At 26.8% G+C, this 22169-nt stretch overlaps 2 protein-coding genes across 2 annotated transcripts; both read right to left on the reverse strand.

Annotated features, from left to right (window-relative positions):
* Nucleotides 1–1248: 1248 nt before the first annotated feature.
* On the reverse strand, nt 1249–2916 carry LOC149060602 (uncharacterized). Its single transcript, XM_089216648.1, has 5 exons — nt 2707–2916; nt 2393–2628; nt 2091–2237; nt 1939–2031; nt 1249–1773 (listed from the first exon to the last, which is right to left on the reverse strand). The coding sequence occupies exons 1-5, from the start codon at nt 2914–2916 to the stop codon at nt 1593–1595; spliced, it is 867 nt and encodes a 288-aa protein (XP_089072774.1). The 3' UTR covers nt 1249–1592.
* Nucleotides 2917–5891: 2975 nt separating this feature from the next.
* On the reverse strand, nt 5892–12971 carry LOC107168343 (uncharacterized). The gene is made up of 6 exons (XM_015517721.2): nt 12550–12971; nt 12137–12224; nt 7912–8077; nt 7708–7836; nt 7307–7435; nt 5892–6123 (listed from the first exon to the last, which is right to left on the reverse strand). Exons 2-6 carry the CDS (start codon nt 12145–12147, stop codon nt 6043–6045), a joined length of 516 nt encoding a protein of 171 aa, XP_015373207.2. The 5' UTR covers nt 12148–12224; nt 12550–12971; the 3' UTR covers nt 5892–6042.
* Nucleotides 12972–22169: the final 9198 nt, after the last annotated feature.

Here is a 22169-nt window from a genome sequence, read left to right on the forward strand (position 1 = left end):
TGCATTACTGAAGTAGCTAATGCCTTGAATGTTCCAGAAATACTCAACAAATATATACATTTTCCAAGTTCTGTTAGTGAACTTAAAGAAGTTCGTTTAGGGTAATATATTTCACTAAAATCTCAACTGTGTAATATTTAACTGAAGTAGGTACATTTATTTTTTTTGCTAAGTTTCTATGAAAAATTTGGAATACCAGGAGTAATTGGTGTCATTGATGGAACTCATATTGCTATTGTACCGCCCAATTTAAATGATCCCGTTTATCCTGAACATGTATACGTTAATCGAAAAGGCTACCACAGCATTAATACACAACTGGTAATTTTAAATATATAATATTATACATTTTGAAATTTAATAAATACCCATTTCAATTTTATTCATACAAAATTAAAAAGAATAAATGAATATTTTTAATCTTATAAGTTTGAATAAATAATATTATATAGTATACAATTTATACTATGTTTAATAAGATTTGCGATTCAAACCTGAAAATCTTAAATGTATGTGCAAAATTTCCGGGAAGTACTCATGATAGCCATATTTGGCGTCTTAGTCCTGTGTTAGGATTGTTGAAACATTTGCATTCCATCGGACATACATCTTGTTTTTTATTGGGTACATTTAATTTAAATTATTGATTACATAAGTACTATAAATGTAATTATTAGTAATTGTTGATTTACTTTTTAAAATAGGGGACTCTGGATATGGTTTGAGACCGTGGCTATTGACACCGTTCAGTGAATATCTACCAAATAGCCCGGAAGCTAGATATAATACTTGGTTTTGTAGAACGAGATCAATTATAGAACGGTGTAATGGTGTTCTTAAAATGAGATTTAGGTATTACTCTATATTTACTCTAGAACTACCTGCCTACCTATAAACTTTTAATACATATTATATTTTTTTAGATGTTTACTTAAACATAGAGTACTCCACTACAAACCAGAAAAAGCTTCTAGTATAATTAATGCTTGCACTATATTACACAATATTTGCATAATCAACAATCTACCTCAAATCGATAATAATGATGAGTATTGTGAAAATGATTTAGGACTTTTAAATAATTATGCAGCTCCAAATGATCCAAATACAAATCATATTAATACAGAACTTATGGCAGGAAAACGTATGCAACAGCTAATGATAGATTCATATTTTTACATTTAGAGAATTATTCAATTACCAATTATCAATTACCTAATTGTTATTATAAAAATGAATAACTCAAACTTCAACAAAATATTATTTTTTATTGTATCACAAAATAAAAATAAAAATAAACATAAACATAAAAAATTAAATCTTTGTTCATTTATTTGTATCCTAAAAATATAATTGAGTATTAGGTAACTAATTTTTATAAAAGTTAGTAACAAATTACTTTTTTACTTTTACATTCAAACTAACATGGAATAATATTTTATAATATTTAACTGAAATACTAAAAATCAAGTAACATATTAATTATAAATAAGCAATAACCAGCTATATAAAATTTTAAAAACAAAATAAAAATAATACTTAGGTAGGTACAATTAATAATATGGCAAATAACATTTTTTTTTCAATATTAATCATTCTTTAAATTTACTATTAGCCTCCATTAAAGCAACTTTCTTTTCTTTTGCTATAACGATTCTTTCTAAGAGATTTAACTTTGCTGTATAATATGATTTAAGAATTCCATTTCTCTCTTCACTGGCATAATGCAATTGCATAGAAGCATCAGCAGATTTTTGAAATATATCAAGCTTACTAGAAAGAAGTTGAATTGTGTACCAGTTAAATAATTAATTGTATGCAAAACTAACAACAAATTTAGAAATATTCGAGTCATTTAACATGGATATCAACAAAACAATTTTGTATGAAATAAATAAACTTTTCAAGGAAGTTTTCTTATAGATGGGGTATGCTTACCTTTTTTTAACAGATAATTTAACAGGTTCTTCAATAATTATTTTGTCTTGATTAATAAAATTGCTAGTGTTGTCAATAACAATATTTTTGGATCTAAATGTAAAGATTTAAAAAAATAAATATTGAACCTAAAAAAATTTTATAGATATTACATTTCTATGGGCTTAGATGCAAACGCATTTAATGATGGCTGTAAATTTTCCAGTATTTTAGATGATGATGACTCAATTGGTGATGGTAAATCATCAGTGAATAATTCTTCTCCATGTACATTATCATAAGCAGATTTTACTAATGGCCTATACAATATATATAATATATATATACCTTTTAGATCTTATGATTTTATAATTAATATTGTATTTGTAAACAAGAAGTCATTATGTATTGATGAGATATTATTTTTTCAATAAGAAAAATCTAATAACAATAATTTATCATTTTTAATTCTTACTGTAAAATACTGCTATTTTCAGAATCAACTAAAAATTCATAACCGTCAAAATTAACAGTCGGTTCAATTGTATGTGGTTGTCCAAAAATGGGTACTTCTCCTATTATTTCAGTAATCTTTTCCTCTATCGGTGCTAGTGTGTTTTCTTGCTCATAACTACCTCCACCAGTTTTAGAAATACTTTTTTTAAGTCCAACACTTTTAGTCTTGGCATTACATTTCATATCAGTCCAAGTCTAATGGATGTTAAAAAAAGTATTTAGTATTAGTAATTAGTATATCTAAAAATTTGTCACAATTGAAATGAAAGTTACTTTTCTCCATTTTTCTGGAGTTTTTATTGCACCTATCATTGAATTTAAATCTAACGTTATTTTTTGCCAAAGATGTTGGGCATTCTTGTGGGTGAAATTTGTGCTAAACTTCCCTTTTGTTAACTCTCGATGCATCTCCATAAAATCCACAAGACATTCCTTCTGCGCCAGAGTGACGGACTTGCCTTTAACTTTTTTCTCAGTACTCATAGTTATATTATGGTTATACTTAATATACTTGCAGTAGACAAATAAAAAACTAAATAGTAATAGTAAACACTAAGTAACTAGTAAGCACGTCACAGTGTCAAACAAATTTTAAATTTTAAATTAAATTTTTTATCAGCAATCAATTTGTGATAACAACTGAAAATTACATGGACAAAACAATGGTTTTATTCGATAATCGAAAAGTATATCGAATAAAATAATATTCGACATTCAATATTCGATAGTTGTTTCAGAATACGATTGATCGAATATAATGTGTCGAATAAATATTAATGATCGAATATTCACAATCGAACAGTTTTATTCGACCACTGCTTTCGATGCCTTTGAGAATAGGCCCCCTGGGGGTTAAAAGGGTTAATATTATGTTTTTTGAATTTGTACAATATCATAGGACATAGGTATAAGATTATATAAATTGGTAGTTTTTTGATATAATATTATAGTACGTAGTTATAAATAAGTCATAAGAGTAGTCATAAGTTATGAGTTGTAATTAATTATAATATTGGCCATTATACATTATTAAAATATTATCTTTGTATACTTTATACAATTTAAATATCTACAGTTAAACTCCACTTCTACTAAAACGCAATATTATAATACCTTTGTAATAACTAATAATAAAGTTCAAAATTTCATTCTTTATTTTTCTAATACTAACTTAATATTTGACCTTGTCGACCAACAAACTTTTTTTCATACCCTATTTATACAAAGATTAATGTATCGCTTCATCCGCGCATACTATCGAAAAACACACGATTATTTTATAAGTTTGCAAAATTTATCAAATTGAAAATTTACGAATTATTTTGCATTTCAAAATTTATCAAATGTTAATTATTTATAGTTTAAGATTGAAAATTTAAAGCAAAGTTCCATGTAGATAGTTTATTTTGTATTTACAAAAATAAAAAATAAATATAATTACAATTTTTACAATTTTTTCAACAAAAATGAATTCAAACTTCTATAGCGTACTAATGCCAATAATACACTAAAACAAATTACATTAATATAAAATATACCTACTTATATTTTAGTTTGATAGACTGTCTTCGCTCTGAATCGTTTTTTGAACATAATGATTTTAAATCGTTAAAATTAAATTTAACACTTCTGTTGGTAATTCTCTTCTGTACACCGAATGTACAAGATCGTCCCATACTTATTTTTTAAATGCATATTTTCATAACATATTTAGTGACTCTTTACGGCATAAATGCATGCATATTTTAAGGTTTTATAAGGTATAAAGTTCTCAATCCTATTCAAAACCATTTACAATATTCATATTTGTGTAGTATGTCACCTACCATTTAAATTAGGTACCTCCCAGAAAATTATATACATCTATTTATTTACCAAAAATGGTATATTCTACCTACTAATTAACTCAAATTGATTTGACTAAAACTTACTCAATGTATTTCTGATAGTGATAGTTTTAAAATATTATAAATTATTGTACATTATAAGAGTAAAAGTAAATTAACGTTATCTTGATGGATAATTAAAAGTTATCATAAAGAGTATTTAGTGTTGTATGACCGTTAATGTTATTTGTCTAAATGACTTAAGTTGTAGGTACTTTACTGTGATAATATATAATGTATGTCATATTTTATGAATGTAATAATTTATCAGTAGACAGCATTTTATACCAACACAGTAAGCAGTAGGTAGCAAACTAGTAACTACACAAGATCTATACTTCTGGGAATGGAAATGATAAAAATTATGAGCGCTTTACTCAAAATTATTATTAGGTAAATAAAACCCAATCAGCAAACAAATAACAATGAGTGGTACACAACATTTAGAAAATTTAATAAACCTAAATTTTAACTGAAATTATCACATATCATGAATTTAAAACAAATTACAAAGTATTAGGTAAAAAAAAACAATATATTATTAAATATTTTAATATTTTTTAATAGTAACAATTCCTTTTTGTATACACTATTAGAAAAAATGTAATACAAAAATTTAGATGTTAAACATTGTTCATTCATAGTGTAAAGTCATAGAATTTAGAGGCTCTTTTAATAGAATCAGTGGCGTATAAAGGGGGGTAGGGATTCAACCTCCCCTCGAAATGTATGGTTGGTATTGACCTCGATTTTGATTGTTATAATATTATATCATATTATTAATATTATTTTTATTATATATTGTCAGGATGTCTATGAAATACTACAAGATAACGACGTGTCGTGACGGACCGCTGCGAGTCATTCCCCTTTTTTTCATTTTGATTATGTATCACCATCGCTTCTTTTTTTTTTATGCACACTCCAATTTTCCTAAGAGGTGCCCCAGTAACCGTCATGCGGAGCCATGGTTCAATTCTTTATTATGTGTAAATGTATAATATGTTATAGGTATGTATGTCAGACCGACATATGATGACTATTATGTGCTCGGTAACCGCTCGTCAGAGCCGTAGCATTATTATTCGTATTTTTATCTATTCCATTCCTTATGCACTTGCCATGTGCCGAAATATTATTCATTTTTTATATTTATTTTGTAATTACCATGTGCCCAACTATATTCATTATATTATATTTACTTTGTAATTGCCATACCCATATTATTTTTAAAAAATCTTATTATTTATTGCACTTGTGCCATTGTAAAATAAAACCCAATGATTACCCTACTAGCTCTTTCTTATTATTTAAAGTATTGTTTTCCCTTTTCTTTTTATATAAATCTTCAACATTCATTTGTTGATGCGTGAACTAAAACCTGTAAGTTCCACCGACTTGGCTTTCGGGTCAACACGCGGTGCGGCTTGCAGGCCACCACTCAAGTGCTCCCCTTGAGTCGTGGGTGGTTTATAGGGCCTTAAAAACCCTATAATCTCACAAAAGATACATTAACAAAATACCTTTAATACAAAAAGAATAAGTAAATTATTAAATGATTAACTAAGTTGATTTGATAAAAAATAAATTATTTAATATCAATCAAAATATGAAAAAGTAAATTGTGGTGTACAATTTTATTATTATTTAATTTATTTAAATAAGTTTAATCTTCTTTTTGTTTGTTTTTGTCAAATTTATCAAAACTTTTATCCTTTTGGTTTTACGTGTTGGGTCTCTTTCCAATGAATAATGGTTTTGTATCCATTTTCTTATTCAGCAGTTTCTTTCCATCTCTATCAACCTAAACAATTAGAAAATGAAAAATAAGAAAAAATAAAAATAATGGAAATATGCATGCAATTGCTGTGTAAAAAATTATCCATGAATAATTATTAAGAGGCTGCCACACCAACACTAGTTGTTTTCGTCCTACAAACAAACAACACAAAAAACTGTTTTGCGAGGAAAAATTTAATCCTTCTGTATTTATAGTAGACTTTCCAAAATTCTACCTTATCTGTACTGTAGCATCTTTACTTTTTTGATAACACTAACTAATAGTTTTTAATAATTAAATAAAAAATAAAAAACTTATATTCTCAAACTTATAATATAATTGTATTTATATAATCAAAAAAATCAAGACACTTCAGTAGAGATAAATTCTTCCTGATATATTGTCAAATTTTGGCTGCTATTTTATTATAAACACAAACAGTTAATTTTTTCCGTGCATAACACTTTTTGCTGAGTTGTATATTTTTGAAACAATATTTACGGATGTGGTGTCCTCATAACTCCTATGTGGCAATTTTCTGAGTTGGTTCATCACTAACCTAACCTAACATAAGAATTCTGATGAGTTCTATTACTACTATACTAATTAATTTAATAAATCAATATGCATTTTTCCCTTGTCTAATAGAGATAAACTTTCTCACATTATTGATTTTATATTCCTAAAACCAAAAAAAATTTATTTAGTTATTAGAATTTATAATAATTGTTATATTTCAATGTTAAAGCAAAAAATAAAAATTTGGTGAAGTTGATCTATAGTTGACTATATGACAAATAGAATCTGATTTCAAAATTCTTATCACTTCACTATGATAAATCTAGAATAATAAGTACATTAGAAATAAAAAATATCATCTAAATCCCAGCTTGTAAATTAAGACAAAAATGAAAATCATTACTTTCTTTTCTCACAAGCTTTATTGATTTAAAAAAAAACCAATATAACACATCTAAACATTAATAAATTATATGTTATTAAAGTATTATGTATGTTAACCAATTGCAATGTTTAATCATAGTCGAGAATATGAAAAATTCAGTTAAAAAAAATAATAATAATAAATTGTGTATCAAAGTGTAATGATCCAAATAAATATTAAAATAAATGAATTAAAGTTAATAAGATAAAAACAAAGCCACTAGGAAATATTTTGTTAGTATATACTAATATATAGAATATTTACATTATTAACATCATTTTCGTGTAAATTGACACGATGTTGTTTACGTTCTGATCTTGTAATGTTATGAGTTGCTTTCATCGATGCTGTTTTGGTTTTGATGGTCTTAAAGATTTCAGAGGTTTGTTCCAACTTAAAAAAATAAATGTATAAGTTTTTGTTTTGGTCAATCTTATATTATAATCTAATTAATAAGTCTAGAAGAGGTATTCATCGAGGTATTCTTATAGATCACCTAATATAGTTTTTGAAAAACCTATAGCTATAGACATTATGTTAACAAGAACATTATGGACCAGTTTAAGAAGACACTGAATATTTTATTAATAACAAAAAATAAAATAAAAATTTCATTAACTAGCTACCTATAACCCAGCTCCAATAGCAGTATAAAATATACTTACACCATCCCAAGATTCTTCATACTTTATTGATGGTGCATTTTCTACATTCGATTTTGGACGTGTCATATCTTCTGTTTCATAAATAGCTACATCAATTAATATTCGATTTGGGCAATTTTCTTCATGATTCTAAAATTTATATTAAATTTTTATGAGTACCTATTACACATAATTAAAAAATATAAGTATTATTTTATATTTTACCTTCAATTCTGTTTCAGGCATTACATGTGATAAATTGTAGATACAATGCTTAAAATTGGGTGGTTTATCCGGGCATCTTGTCAAATGCTTAGTTAATGTCTTTTGTGGCATTGTATGCGCTACATTAAATGGACAATGAAAGTCTTTAGTTTCTGGTGCCAAATGTCTACAGAAAAAAAATAGAGACAATTTTTTTCAATAAATAATGCCTTAATAATTAGGTTACATCAAAACAATAAAAAGTAAATCAAATATATCAACGAGAAAACAGTCTGATACCAAATACTATTTGTAATAATTTATTTAATGAACTAATATACAGTTCAAATACCAGTACTCAAATCTACATTGATGCATCTAAAACTGTAAAGGTAAAGGACTTCCAGTAGTCCACCTTAACATAACTAAACTGTTAAAACTTAATAATTTAAGCAGTATTTATACAGATGAATATCTAGCACTATTAAAAGGAGCCCAATTAGTTTTAGAGACCAATGGTATAAAATATATTCATATGTTCTAACTCACTCAGTGCCTAAGCTAATCTATAATCCAAAATACTAACAGAACCATTGGTTTTAAAAATGTATGGCCTTCTTTCTAATTAAACAAAGACATTCGATTCATTTGGACTCCAGGGCATTACAAAATTAGAAACAACAGCAATAATAATATTTGTCCTATAGTTTTATAGGTGACAGTGATAGTTCCGTAAGTAAGCATTTAAATGAGGTATTGCCGTATGGAAATGATTTTAGAGTAAAGAAAATTGAATGTAAAAATCATCTACTCAGAAATTACACTACAAAGTTATCAGAAATTTCAAAACAGACGAACTATCCTATTTCAATTAGGAAGTATAATTTAACAAATATTGTTAGATTCCGCTTAGATATAACAAAGGCAACTAAACATTACATTGAGTCTAGTATACCATTTCAAACAAATATTGCAGATAGATCATAATTTTTTTACTTAATTTAATTGAATGTAAAATATATTATAAATTTTGATTTCAGAACTTTGAAATGATATTTCAAATAGTCCGCACCATAGATTAGGACAGCACAATAACTGTGCTGTTTATTTTTGTTTGGGGACAAAATCTGGCGAAATAAATCTTGTTCCATTGGCAGAACAATCTAAAATGATGATAAGTATAAATTATGTTGTATACAGATTATTCACACACGCTGATAGTTTAATTGAAAATGTCAACAATTGAATAGTACAATTATGATGGCGGAAAACGTATTAATTATACACAAAAAATAAAAATAAAAATTATAAAACCCGAGTGGAAGCAGTAATTCTATTGTATAATTCAAAAAATTAATAGAAAACTACATAAAAAAATTAAAACCACCAGTCCTGATAAATTATAATTTATAACCATTCATACATATAATTGTCGAGCTATTATAGTTTTACACTAAGAGCTAATTAAAATTTAAAAAAAACCATTCATAATATAATTTCTATTATAATTATTTTCATAATAGTTTTCGCTTATTATTTATAATACTGTTAAAGTTAATAACTGCTAAACGATACATGTCCAATATTGAAAGATAACGGAAAAACACTGTTATGAAAAGAAGAAAACTTTTTTGTGAAGGTGGAAAACGAAAAAAGCCAATGATAAAGTATAGTGGTCCAGAAGCTGATTATGGGCTCACTGAACCATTAGATGGATTAATTAGCGACAACAATTTAAAGAAAAGAAAAAAACATTTTTAAAACAATTAGACAAGTCAATAGAGAAGACTTAGAATATATAACAAGAGAACAAAGTCTAAGTAATGATCGGCACAATGAAAGAAAAAAGGCTAACAGTGTCAAATTTTGGTGAGATGTGCAAGATGAGAAAAAATACAAGTAGTCCCAGGAAACAAAAGTGAAAAATATACAAACTTATTGTACAGGCCAAACACAACGTGTAAACAAACAACTTATGGTATTCAAATTATGGAACCTTTAGCACAAGCTAAATTTGAAACTCTTTATAATGTGCACGTGCAAATGTGGACTATTTTGTACAAGGAATTCTTAGCTGCAGTTCCTGTTAACTGTTTTATTTCATAATTTTAAACTAATAATTTGTATGCAATATATTTGTTCTTCAGATGGATTGGACGGTGAAAATTCTATATTAGAAATTAAATGTCCATTTGCAGCGAAAGACACTTTAAATGAAGTCAAAGCGATAGAAATGAAAATTGTAATTAATAATTAATATTAAATATTATTATTATTTATTGTGTATGTCGTATGTGTACATGAAATCAAATATTAATATTATACATACATATTATCTGTTAATAATTTTTTGTGTTGTATTAAAACATAAGTAAGATCTAGAATGGGTAATACAAGGTTAGGCAGTTTAGCTCTAATACACATATTATACAAAGATAGATATTTTTTGAAAAGCATAAATTTAATTTTAAACCCATTGTGCAGCTATTCTACGGGCACCCCTGGCACGAGGACAAATGATAGGTTTACAAACTTTTCAATTCTCTATATAGTAGATTTGATAAATAAAACAGAAACAAAAGATTCAAAAAACATATTAAATATTTTACAGAAAAATACGTCAAACTTTAACGTATTATAAAACAAAATTGTAGGTTGACAATGAGTAAGATACAAATTGGTTTTTCAAGAAAATATTTCCTTTCACTTTGATTTGAATCATAGTTATCTATCTACTTAGAATGGAGCACGCCAATATGCTGCCAGTGATAATATGGTCACTGGTTTATGCGGCAAACATGGTGAGCTATTAGCATTACTAATTTCTCGGTATGTTTCACTTATGTTTGTCTATACTCTGCCCATGTATCAAAACTTGAGATTAAAAAAGTACAATGTATATTTATTATTTATTTTTAAGTACTTAAGTGCAATAGTTTTAAAAATTAGTTAGAAATAATTCAAAAAACCTATTAACTATTAATAAATGATCTAATTTCAATATTTTATTTTTTTATTTTTCAATTTAAAAACTCTTGAATTTAATGTATATTGTACAGTAGGTATGTTAATTAATTGGAAAGTCAGGAGCTCTAGTTTGAAATATAATGCAGGTTATTTAAGCACAGATTTTTTTAGATGTAATACATGACTAATAGCTTCCCTTTTACTATATACTGCATTATATTTTTGCTACTCATGGCTTATACCAAGATACGCGCATGCTCCAAAATGATCATTCAAATTAAATCAAGGTATTTCTATATTCTTGGAAAATGATGAGCATTTTTAGCCTTGGAGCCTTCTTTTAAGTAGAAGTTTCTTGTGGAGCTCCCATTTAACGTTAATTATTATCTGCCTGTGTTCTATCTTCTATGAAGTATAATAAACATGAAATGTATGCATACAGGAGTCAAAATAAAATTATATTTATGAATAAAGGTGAAACAATAGTATCAAAAGAATTGGAAAAAATAATATTTAATTTTAATTTACAATTTTCCTATCGGTATTTTATACAGTAAATATATCGGTGAATAATGGCATTTAAGTCTTCACAAAATATATATTCATTTTAAATAACAAACAATTTTTAAATTTGTTGTGGTGTTACGAATGAAGCTCTAGGTAAGCCACTGCGGAGCATCAAGGGTTTTGCGGAGCACAGTTTGAGAACCGCTGTTTTAGTAAATTGATCTCTTATCAAATTTAATGGTAAGGTCGTCCACATTGATTTAAATACTCTTATAAAAATTATAAAGGCTTACAAAGTTATCTCACTTTAAAACTAAAATATCAATAAAAGCATACACTTTATAATATTCTTACCTAAGTTAATAGGTAATTTCACTCTTAATATTAAAGCAACACAAATATGGCTTGGTTCAAAGCAAATTAGCTATGTCGTATGTTTGTAAGAAGGAGATAGGACATGCGAGTACAGTGTTCTCTTAATTTAATGGTGCAATTATAATTTCATGAACAGTTATAACATAATTAATTTTTGTGGTTTTAATATAGCTAGTAAATTCAAGCAAGGATTAAACATAACTGTAAATTATATAACAAAATGTAATAACATTAGTACCATATGATAAGGAATTCTGGAATAAACAAATTTCGATTGCAAGAAATATTTTTAAAAATCTTAATAGTTGAACATTTAAATCTATTTAAATCAAAACAATTTATATAGAATTACAAGGCTAATAACATTTAAGTAATAATTTATTAGTTAGGTACTTACAATAATTCCATTGTGCTGAATGATGATGCGTGTCCAAAGCTTAAAATAAGTAGGAACGTTTAATGTACAAAATAGTGGAAAACTGGAGCTAAAAAAAAAAATTATACGATTATTCAACTCTACTATGACAAAGAGAATCATATAAATCATAAAGTAAACAGTTATTACTGTTAAAACCTAGGTAATATAGGTATAACATTGTTATGTACAAAATATATTATATACATTAACCTAATGAAGAATATAGAATAGAAATCACTAATAAATAGATACGTCATAAGATAACCCAATTACCAACGGGCAACGGTAGTTGGTGAGGAGCTTAACACTTACGTTTTCGTAGGTTAATTTGAGAAAAAAAAAATTGACAGCTGAAACAAATATTGTTAAAATTTAAAATTCTGATTTCTTACCCGCACACGGCAATGTGACTTTGACGCCTGTAGTAAACTAGTTAGAATTCAATAATATATACAATTTAAATAAGCGACAAAACACATCAATAACTTATAGACGGGATCATACGTGTTAACGTACACAGATGATGTAAGAATAATGTTTATGATCTATTGAAGAGCAACATATTATATCAGTGAAAAGTGCCAATAGTCAATACTGCCAATCATGAATCAGTCTGACGGTCTGCGGCGTATAACATTGAAGATCGAACAACGGTGAACGGAGTACTAATAATAATAATAGCTCTCCGTCTATATCTACCATATAATAACATGCATTGTAATTTTAATACAACTGGTATCAAATAGTACACGTTTTAAGATATCTATAATGCACACCGCTCCAGACGGTCAAACCACGCCCATTTCTTGTGGAATATGGGCTGCGCAACACATTCACTTGTAGTACATATAGGTATAATATTATTATAAAGGCGCATTCAAACATAAGACGGACTGCCCGCGGCCCGCGCGGTCTCTGTGAAATATTTATAATGTACAACCGGATCGCGCCCACCCGTTGTCTGCGTAGTGCGTACCCCACTGATACGGCATCACGCTCACTGTTTGATCGCGCCTTCAGTCTATATAGTGCCTATACCTAATAACTAATAAATGATATCGGGAACCACGGTGTTATAAATAAATAATAACTTATCGGTTTTATTTTTGTACGTACGTGTTGAACGTTTCGTATCGATGCATTAAGTCACCAATAATAATATTATTATGTTTCCAAATTTCCAATGCGATATCATGCGTGGATAATATTGCTGTAATGCTGTGTATACGGCAATCTAATTATCGATTATTATTATACTGTTGAACTTATTGGTAAACACGCTATAGCTATAGTCTACTACACTTCTATTTTCTATAGACGTCGGTTTGCCATCGGTTATGTAGGTAGGCACCAATACAGTAGAAACTGAAATACAACATTACTTGATTTATTATGATCGTGTTATTACTTTTAATTTGTTGAGATAAATTAAAAATAGTAAATACTAAAATTATTATGAATAACTGTTTATTTTTCAAGATACAAATTCCGTCTTTTATAGTCATGAACATGACGTAGGACGGTCAGATATTTTTAAATACGGGGATAATAATTAACTTTAAAATTAGGTAGTAAAATTAAAAATGTTTTGAATAGAATAACATTGTATCATCCTTTAATCTTTATTGAATAAAAAAAGGACATTTTTAGTATTTATATAATGATATAAATATAGAAACAAATTATTATACTTAATCTTTAGTAGAAGTTGACTCATCTTTGAATATAAATACTGCGGGTGCTATAATTTATAAGTATAAAAAAAGCGGGTAAGTCGTGGATGTCGCTCTGCTGTACAGTAGGTTACAGATGGTTACTGTAATGGATGGAATTAAATTTGAATCCAATGATTCAATTGCCGTAATTTTTACGTATTTAGTCAAAATTTGAACTTCAAATGCTTATAAAAAAAATCGTGCATATGTATTTTTTTATATTTCTTAACTGCTATTGTAACAATATGTTAGGTGTCTTGAATTAATTTTTCAAGCTTTTGTACCCAAAAAATACATTTTTATCGATATTTATAGAAAAAAAAGCGGGTAAGTCGTGGATGTCGCTTTGCTGTACAGTAGGTTACTGTAATGGATGGGATTAAATTTGAATGCAATTATAGGTATCATTGTATACGAAAAACGATCCTTTACGGAGATGATTTGTCAGTCTAGGATATATTATATTTAAATATTGTCATATATTCTATTTTGAAACAAGTTTTTTATTTTTCAATTAAGACGCATTTTTCATAAGGCATGGTTAATCAATTTTTCCAAAAACATTGCATGTAGTTATCATAATTCATAATACCTTATATTATCATAGATATACGAATACCTGGTTTGAGGATAATTCGTTATCATTACGCGATTTCATAAAAATTTAAAACTCAAACGCTCAAATCATTTTTCCTATAATGACGATTCAAATTTTCTCTATAGCTATTTGAAGGAAAACTTAGTGTTAAATTGTATAACCTTAGATATAAATACAAACAATATTATGAATTTTGAACTACAAAATAATTTGCAAATATTCATGGTTTTGACGAATTTTTGTCAATATTTGAAATTCAAATGCTAATAAAAATTTAATTTGAATTTCCGGTGGACATTGTTTTTTGTGATAAAGATTGACAAATTTGTAAGGAATCTTGTATTAAATTTTCAAATCTTAGATTTAAAAAGAAAATTTTTTATGAAGTTCTAGCTTAAAACAATTTGCGAATGTTTGCGATAATTACGTATTTTGTCAAAATTCAAAATTTGAATGCTTATAAAAAAAATTGTGACTATGAATTTCTTTTATTTTTCAACTGCTATTCTAAAAATATTTTAGGAGCCTTGTATTGAATTTTCAAATCTTAGAATTAAAAAGAAAAACTTTTATGAATTTCGATCTAAGATAATTTGAAAATTGCCGTAATTTTTACGTATTAAGTCAATATTTGAACTTCAAATGCTAATAAAAAAAAAACGTGCATATGTATTTTTATAATGTTTTAATCACTATAAGAACAACTTTTAAGGAACTTTGTATTAAATTTTCAAGTATTTTGATAGGGCCATAAAAATTTTATCGACACTTCAAAAAAAATTTTTCAGAAAAATTGAAAATTTCAGTTGTCTATAAATACCTCAAAAAATGTCAAAATATTTTGAAAATTAAATCATGTAAAGAAAATGCCAATCTAAATAACTGATAAAATTTTCAAGTATCTACGACTTATACTTTTTGAATAATAACAAATATTTAAAATCGTTTCAGGATAAATCGTTACGCTATTTCGTAAAAATTTTAAATTCAAACGCACTTAAAATTTTTCCTATAACGATGCTTAGAGTTTTCTCTATAGCTACTTGAAGGAAAACTTATGCCAAACTTAGTTTTGTATTTTTATTCCTTAGTTATAAACGCAAAAAAATTTATGATTTTTCAACTTACAAATTACTTACAAATTTTCGCGTTTTTGATAAATTTCATAAAAATTTGAACTATAAACGCTTATAAAAAAAAATTGAACCCAATGATTTTTAATTTTATTTAACTACAATAAGAACAACTCATATGGAACCTTGTATTAAATTTTCAAGTTTTTTTGGTCATCCAACATTTTTTTACCGACACTTCAAAAAAAAATTCTCAAAAAATCGAAAATTTCAGTGGTCTATAAATAACTCAAAAAAAGTAGAAAATTTTTGAAAATTAAACTGTATATATATATCACTAACATTAACATTTGGTGAAAATTTCAAGTATTTACAGTGGTTAGTTTTTGAATTACAACCATATAAAAAAATCGATTTGGTCGAAAACTGGTTTTGCGTAAAAATTTCCGTTTTTCTGTCATTTTTTTTTTGTTTTTCTCGATTTTTTTGAAAACTGTTGGAAAATGATTACTTTTGACTGTAATGCACCAAGGATATTCACTTTTACATCGGAAACCACCCCCAAAGTTTGAAATTGAAGCATTATTTCGACTAGTTATGCTGTACACAGACACAAATATAAACATAAACAAAAAAAAAAACACATCATTATAAAATCAATATATTCATCACTTCGTTCAGAATCTAAAAGTTGAAAAATTAAAATGTCAGTAAACAACTCAAAACAAATCAAAATATTTTGAAAATCTTATTAAATATAGAAAATGCCTATATAAACATTCAGTGAAAATTTCAAGTATCTGCGGTCATTTGTTTTAAACTTTTAGAGTTACACCAAAATAAGAAAATTGCTAAATGTGAAAATCTAATGTTGTAAAAATTTAAATTTCAAATGCTCATAAAAATTTAATTTGAATTTCCGGTGGATTTTTTATTTGTGATGAAGATTGAAAAACTTTTAAGGAATCTTGTATTAAATTTTCAAATCTTAGATTTAAAAAGAAAATTTTCTATGAATTTCTAGCTTAAAATAATTTGTGAATTTTCGTGATTTTTACGTATTTTGTCAAAATTCAAACTTTGAATGCTTATAAAAAAAAATTGTGGATATGAATTTATTTTATTTTTCAACTGCTATTGTAAAAATATGTTAAGAGCCTTGTATTAAATTTTCAAGCTTTTCTGCCTAACAAATAAATTTTTATCGATATTAATTTAAAAAAAAACTAATAATGATCGAAAATTGCAAATACCTATGAATAATTCAACTTAAGTCGAAAATTTTTTAAAATTGCATGGTGGATAGAATATACTTATATAAACATTCGGTGAAAATCGCATTTATCTATGGTGATTTGCTTTAAGGTTAGGTAGATAGATAGGTATAGGTACATCAAAAACCAAAATCGATTTTGTCGAAAATAATTCGTCCCCTCTCCCCTAAATTTTTAGTTTGTTTATCCCGATTATTAAGAAAAATGTTGAGAATTTTTTACTTTTGCTCCCCTCCCCCCAAAAGTACCAACTAGATTCACTTTCTGATCGAACGAGGTACTGAAGCCGAAATTCAAAGCACTTTTATTGCCTCAAAACGTGATGGCAGACACACAAAAAAATATATTATATATATAGATATAATATCATTGAATACAAAGAAGAGTGGCGGCTCGTGGGTGCTGGTGATGGGGGTGCGACTTTAAATATAATACATTAATGCCCTGCCCCCTAGTCATAGATATAACAAATTGTCAAATTAAGTATAATGAAAATAATAAAATGAAACATTTATTATAACATTATTTGACATGTTGAAATAGGTAATTAAAATAAAAAAATAATAAATTGTTCACTTACAAGTTATAAGATGTATGCAATGACGACAATCTTAGCCGCTTCCTACTAGTCGCAGCCTCGCAGGCCGCAGAAGAAAATAGAAATGAAAATAATATTATAATTATATATAATTATATCACGGACGACGCTGCCAGTCGTCAAAAACGCGTATATAAGACCGCAGTTCAAATGTACACGCATGTATACATGTATATATTATTTTATTATTAAAGTGTCATAAATAATAAAAATGTTTCAAGATAATAATCGACAATAACAATAGCGATTAGCAACCGATAACAACGAGCGTATACGGTTAATTTTAAAAATAAACACTAATATTTTTCTTTATGGACGACGCTGCCGGTCGTCCAGACCCCGCAATAAGTTCGCAGCTAAAACGTACCCGCACGCACTCGACTGCGGTGCCATCGGTTAAAATGTACGTATTCAGAATATTACGTCTGGACGACGCTGCCGGTCGTCCAGACACTGCTCGTGTGTGCATGCGTACCAGCGTACCCATATGCTCCTGGTATCTAAGGGAAACAAATTTAATGTTCGCATACGACAAAATATACTAGAAATTTAAGTTAGGTTTTAATAAAAATTATTTTTTTTAAATTATAGAATTAAAAAAAAAAATAAATTTTCTTCTTTTAATTAATTTTAGTAGGGGGTGCGATCGTCCCGTCGTCCAAGCCACGAGCCGCCACTAATTTAAAACTATTCTGAACAAAGACGGTTTGTCCAGGATATTTTATAGTTTTATACTGTATTAATAATACTGCTATTATTTAAAAAAAAAATCGGCATCAATGAAATGAATTCATAATTAATCAAATCAGATTCATTATGTAGTTATGTACCCGACTCCCACAGTTATTCATATATAGGTATATATAAGTTATTATAAAATATTCGAAACCATCTATACTACTTTCAACGTTTTATTCCTTTCGCTTTTCATAACGTCCATTTTTATTAAATTGGAAAAAAATGTAAACTGTAGACTGCATATAGACTGTAGATCATCGTAAAACCTCGAGCGTGAAGTCTTCGATCAAATGCACACTGACTGCTAGTAATATATTATATTACTATATTAGTGAACATATTATTATTATCTACATCGATCATTCAAAGATTAATAATTATCTTTAAATTGTATACAACTGAGTAACCGACCGGAATTCGGAAAATCCCAGGCCGCAATTTACGTACATCTCAAATATACCCGAGACGCAATTTACGTATGTTTTAAAAGTCCATGGGCCGCAATTTACGTAGTATATAAGTAAGTATGACCTTTTTTGTGGGACGCAATTTTGAATTTACCGACTCCGGCATTTTCGTCTATGACTATTACCAGCAAAAGGCTTAAGCCATAGATATATTTATAGACTAAATCAGCGGTTCCCAAACTTTTTTGGCTCGTGTCGCTCTTTTTTGAAATATGGGGTTTACACAGTACCCTTCCCTAAAAAAAATAGAATTATAACATTCTACGGCAGTGCGGCGCCCTCGTGAAGACAACTTGTCGCACAGATTAGGAACCGCTGGCTTAAACCGATTATGGAATTCACAGTAACGCTATAGGAGCAGCATAACTGCACTAGACGGAGAAATTTTAACAATTTAGTATTTTACATCGTAAAAACATGCACACTTAGATTGAAAATAAACTTAAGATATTATTATATTAATATATTATTGTAATATATAATAATGCTATTCCATTCCAAAACGTTATATTGTAAATATTCTTTATAAATCTTTATAAATAAAACGCTTTAATTATTAAAACATTATATTTAAATATTTTACCTCCATCACTAAAAATACTTAAACATATATTTAAAAAAATTTTGATAAAACAAAACCATCAGCCTAATATAATAATATTATTTTTTTTTTATAATAAACCAATAACTATTAAACCAGTGTACACAAATTAAATATGGTGCAATGAACAATTTATTGGTTTTCGTGATTGATTTGATTATTTCACTCTTTTAAACAAAAAAAATAATAATTCATTTATATTTTTACTTACCAAAATTGAAAATTACATTTATAACTTGCCGAGTGACCCGGATTCGCTATGAGAAAAAAATAAAATTTTAAATCTAAAAATCTAAAATTTTTAAAATAATACTTACTAAAAATGTTGTCGGGAAAGATGCAATCATTGAATTCGCTATAAAAAATACTCATATAAATAAAATTATCCAATAAAATTTTTAATTAAAAGATATGGAGAAAATGCAATTTTATCGAAATTTAATATATAATGAATTATATAATATCCTCTTATATACCAAAAAAGAAGTTCAATAAAAATAAATAAAATAATAATAAAGGGTAAAATAAAATTAATTTGGAAAAATTGCTTTCATATAGGTAATATTAGTGTATTATACTAATTCTCCACAAATTCAAATTACAAAGATTTTTAAGATTTGTAGTAATTAAGGCTTTTAAGTTGCAAGGGTTGCATATACCTACCTATCTATGATGCGTTCAAATCTCAATTAAAAAAAAACTGCAAATTTAAAACACATATTTTGAAAGTATGTTTCGTCAATTTTAGTAAAAAAATTCATGTCTCTTGATTTTCATACGCATATTATGCATAATTAATATTTTCTAAAAAATATGATATTTTTCTTTCTTAATTGTGTAGGTATATCGTATATCAACGTCAATAACTTTGAAATATTTAATATGTCGTATTCATTATCAATAAAATTTCAATTAATATAATATATATATATATATATATTTTAAATAGACGGGAATATTTTAAAGTGAAGATAGGCCAAGCCAGCGAAGCTATATGTGCTAAGGCGACAATAATATGTTTTCCTTTATAACTTCACCGCACATGCAGGCACGTGCATTGCCGATATCGGAGATCCTATATAGTAGGTATATATCGACGACTGTGTGTGTGGTCGTAGTACGGGCTAAGTAGGTATTTGAATTATTAATGTTAATTTTGTTTTACTTCTGAATAAAAGTGTTTTCGACCACAGTTGAAGTCAATCATTATAATAATTAAACTAAGAATTTTATCTCTATCGTGCTAATATTTTGATCTATCTACTATATTTTTTCGAATATAGGTATTTTAGATTTTGAGAGGACCCGGGAGTAATGAATGTACCTACCTATTGATTTTACAATGATGTGTTTGTGTGTATCCATGTACACGATAATAGTAGTCGAAACAATGCTTTGACTTTCAAGTTCAGTAGAACTGAACTTTCCAGAAGTTTTCCAATGGAAAATGAATCTAGTTGGTGCGTTGGGGAATGGGGAGGTTAAAATTGGTTTTTGACAAAAACGAGTTTGAATTTTGGAGTAACATTAAAATAAATTACCGTAGATACATACATTTTTCACTGAATGTTTTCAGCATTTTCTTCACGCCATAAAATGTTCAAATGTTATTTTTATTTTAAACTGTTTACGGTTACTTCAGTTAACAATTTTTTTTTAGATTTTTTTTTTGTTCGGTCGAAAAGCTTTAAAGTTAAATTTATAATATAGTAGTTGAAAAATTTTAATAATATATAGGCACTTTTTTTTACATTCGTTTAAAGTTCAAATTTTGACAAAATTTACAAATTATTTAGTTGTTAAAAATGAACGTATAAAAAATAAAACATTTAACTTTTATAGCTAATAGGATCAAAAAGGTTTGTCATAATTAGCTAGTTCTGCAACAAAAAAAATCTATATGACCAAAAAACAGTTGTTATTTTTCAATAGTTATTTGAAGTTCAAATTTGGACGAAAATACATAATAAATAACCAAAAATAAAAATTTTGGTTATACTGTTGTAATTTAAAAATATTATTCGTGAGTACTGGAAATTTGAAATATTTAAAATAGAGTATACCTACTTTATATATTTGTAATAGTTAAAGTCATTAACGACTTAAACTTATTTTTTCATAGGATAGTAAAACTTAAATATAACAAAGTCGAATGAGTAACCAAAAAAATTCGTAAAATGGAGAAATTCGTTAAATAGAATTACGTATTTTTTCAACTTTAAAAAAAAATTTAATTACGTATATATGTAACCATGAATAAAGCCATGTAGGTATATACTTCTATGTTATTTATAATATATATTATGTAAAAAACTACATTAAATACCATATTACAGTTTAATTTAGTTTTTAAATTTATAATTCACAAGAAATAATTAGTAAATTATGTAAAAAAAAAAAAATAATAAGACAGTCTAATTTAATTTCTAACCTTAAATTTAATTTAAAAGAAATACCATAGTACTTTATTCAAAATACGTTTTCGATAATACACTTTAAGATTATTAATTATTCCTTGGACTATTGGTTGGAGCTTACTTGTTGTATTCAACGGAAAATATTCAAGTGTTACAGATTTTAACTTTATAGATTAAGTATGAGGATTCAAGTCTGTAAAAATATAATGTATTTAATAACATAATAGCTAAAATGGAGTATATTATGTACAATTTAATATATATTTCAAAGTTACTTCAAGTTAATTGTGTGAATTCATACCATACTATTCTTTGTCATGAAGAAATTGCTAAACTAAGTGTTAGAAAACTTGGTAAGATTCATTCTTCAAATGCTAGACTCCAAATAGAATGTATAAATAAATACTTGAGATGCTCCTTAATATAATAGTCAAACATTCATGAAACTTTTAAATATTAAATCTATAGAATTCATAGAAACTTTAACTAATGTTTCCATTATTATTAATTTGGAACGTTTTATTATATGTG

Source organism: Diuraphis noxia, unplaced genomic scaffold (assembly GCF_037042655.1).
Source record: "Diuraphis noxia isolate RWA-SAM2 unplaced genomic scaffold, SU_Dnox_SAM2 contig0001, whole genome shotgun sequence".
NCBI classification, from domain to species: Eukaryota; Metazoa; Arthropoda; class Insecta; order Hemiptera; family Aphididae; genus Diuraphis; species Diuraphis noxia.

What these genes read in the sequence shown, in the direction of transcription:
- LOC149060602 (XM_089216648.1), bottom strand. Translation starts at nt 2,916, where the DNA reads ATGAGTACTGAGAAAAAAGTTAAAGGCAAGTCCGTCACTCTGGCGCAG. An exon ending in GAAAATAGCAGTATTTTACA is followed by an intron (nt 2,238 to 2,392) that starts GTAAGAATTAAA and finishes TATATTGTATAG; the next exon opens with GCCATTAGTAAAATCTGCTT. An exon ending in GCATCTAAGCCCATAGAAAT is followed by an intron (nt 2,032 to 2,090) that starts GTAATATCTATA and finishes CTTTACATTTAG; the next exon opens with ATCCAAAAATATTGTTATTG.
- LOC107168343 (XM_015517721.2), bottom strand. An exon ending in TGCCTGAAACAGAATTGAAG is followed by an intron (nt 7,837 to 7,911) that starts GTAAAATATAAA and finishes TATAAATTTTAG; the next exon opens with AATCATGAAGAAAATTGCCC. An exon ending in ATGAAGAATCTTGGGATGGT is followed by an intron (nt 7,436 to 7,707) that starts GTAAGTATATTT and finishes TATTTTTTTAAG; the next exon opens with TTGGAACAAACCTCTGAAAT.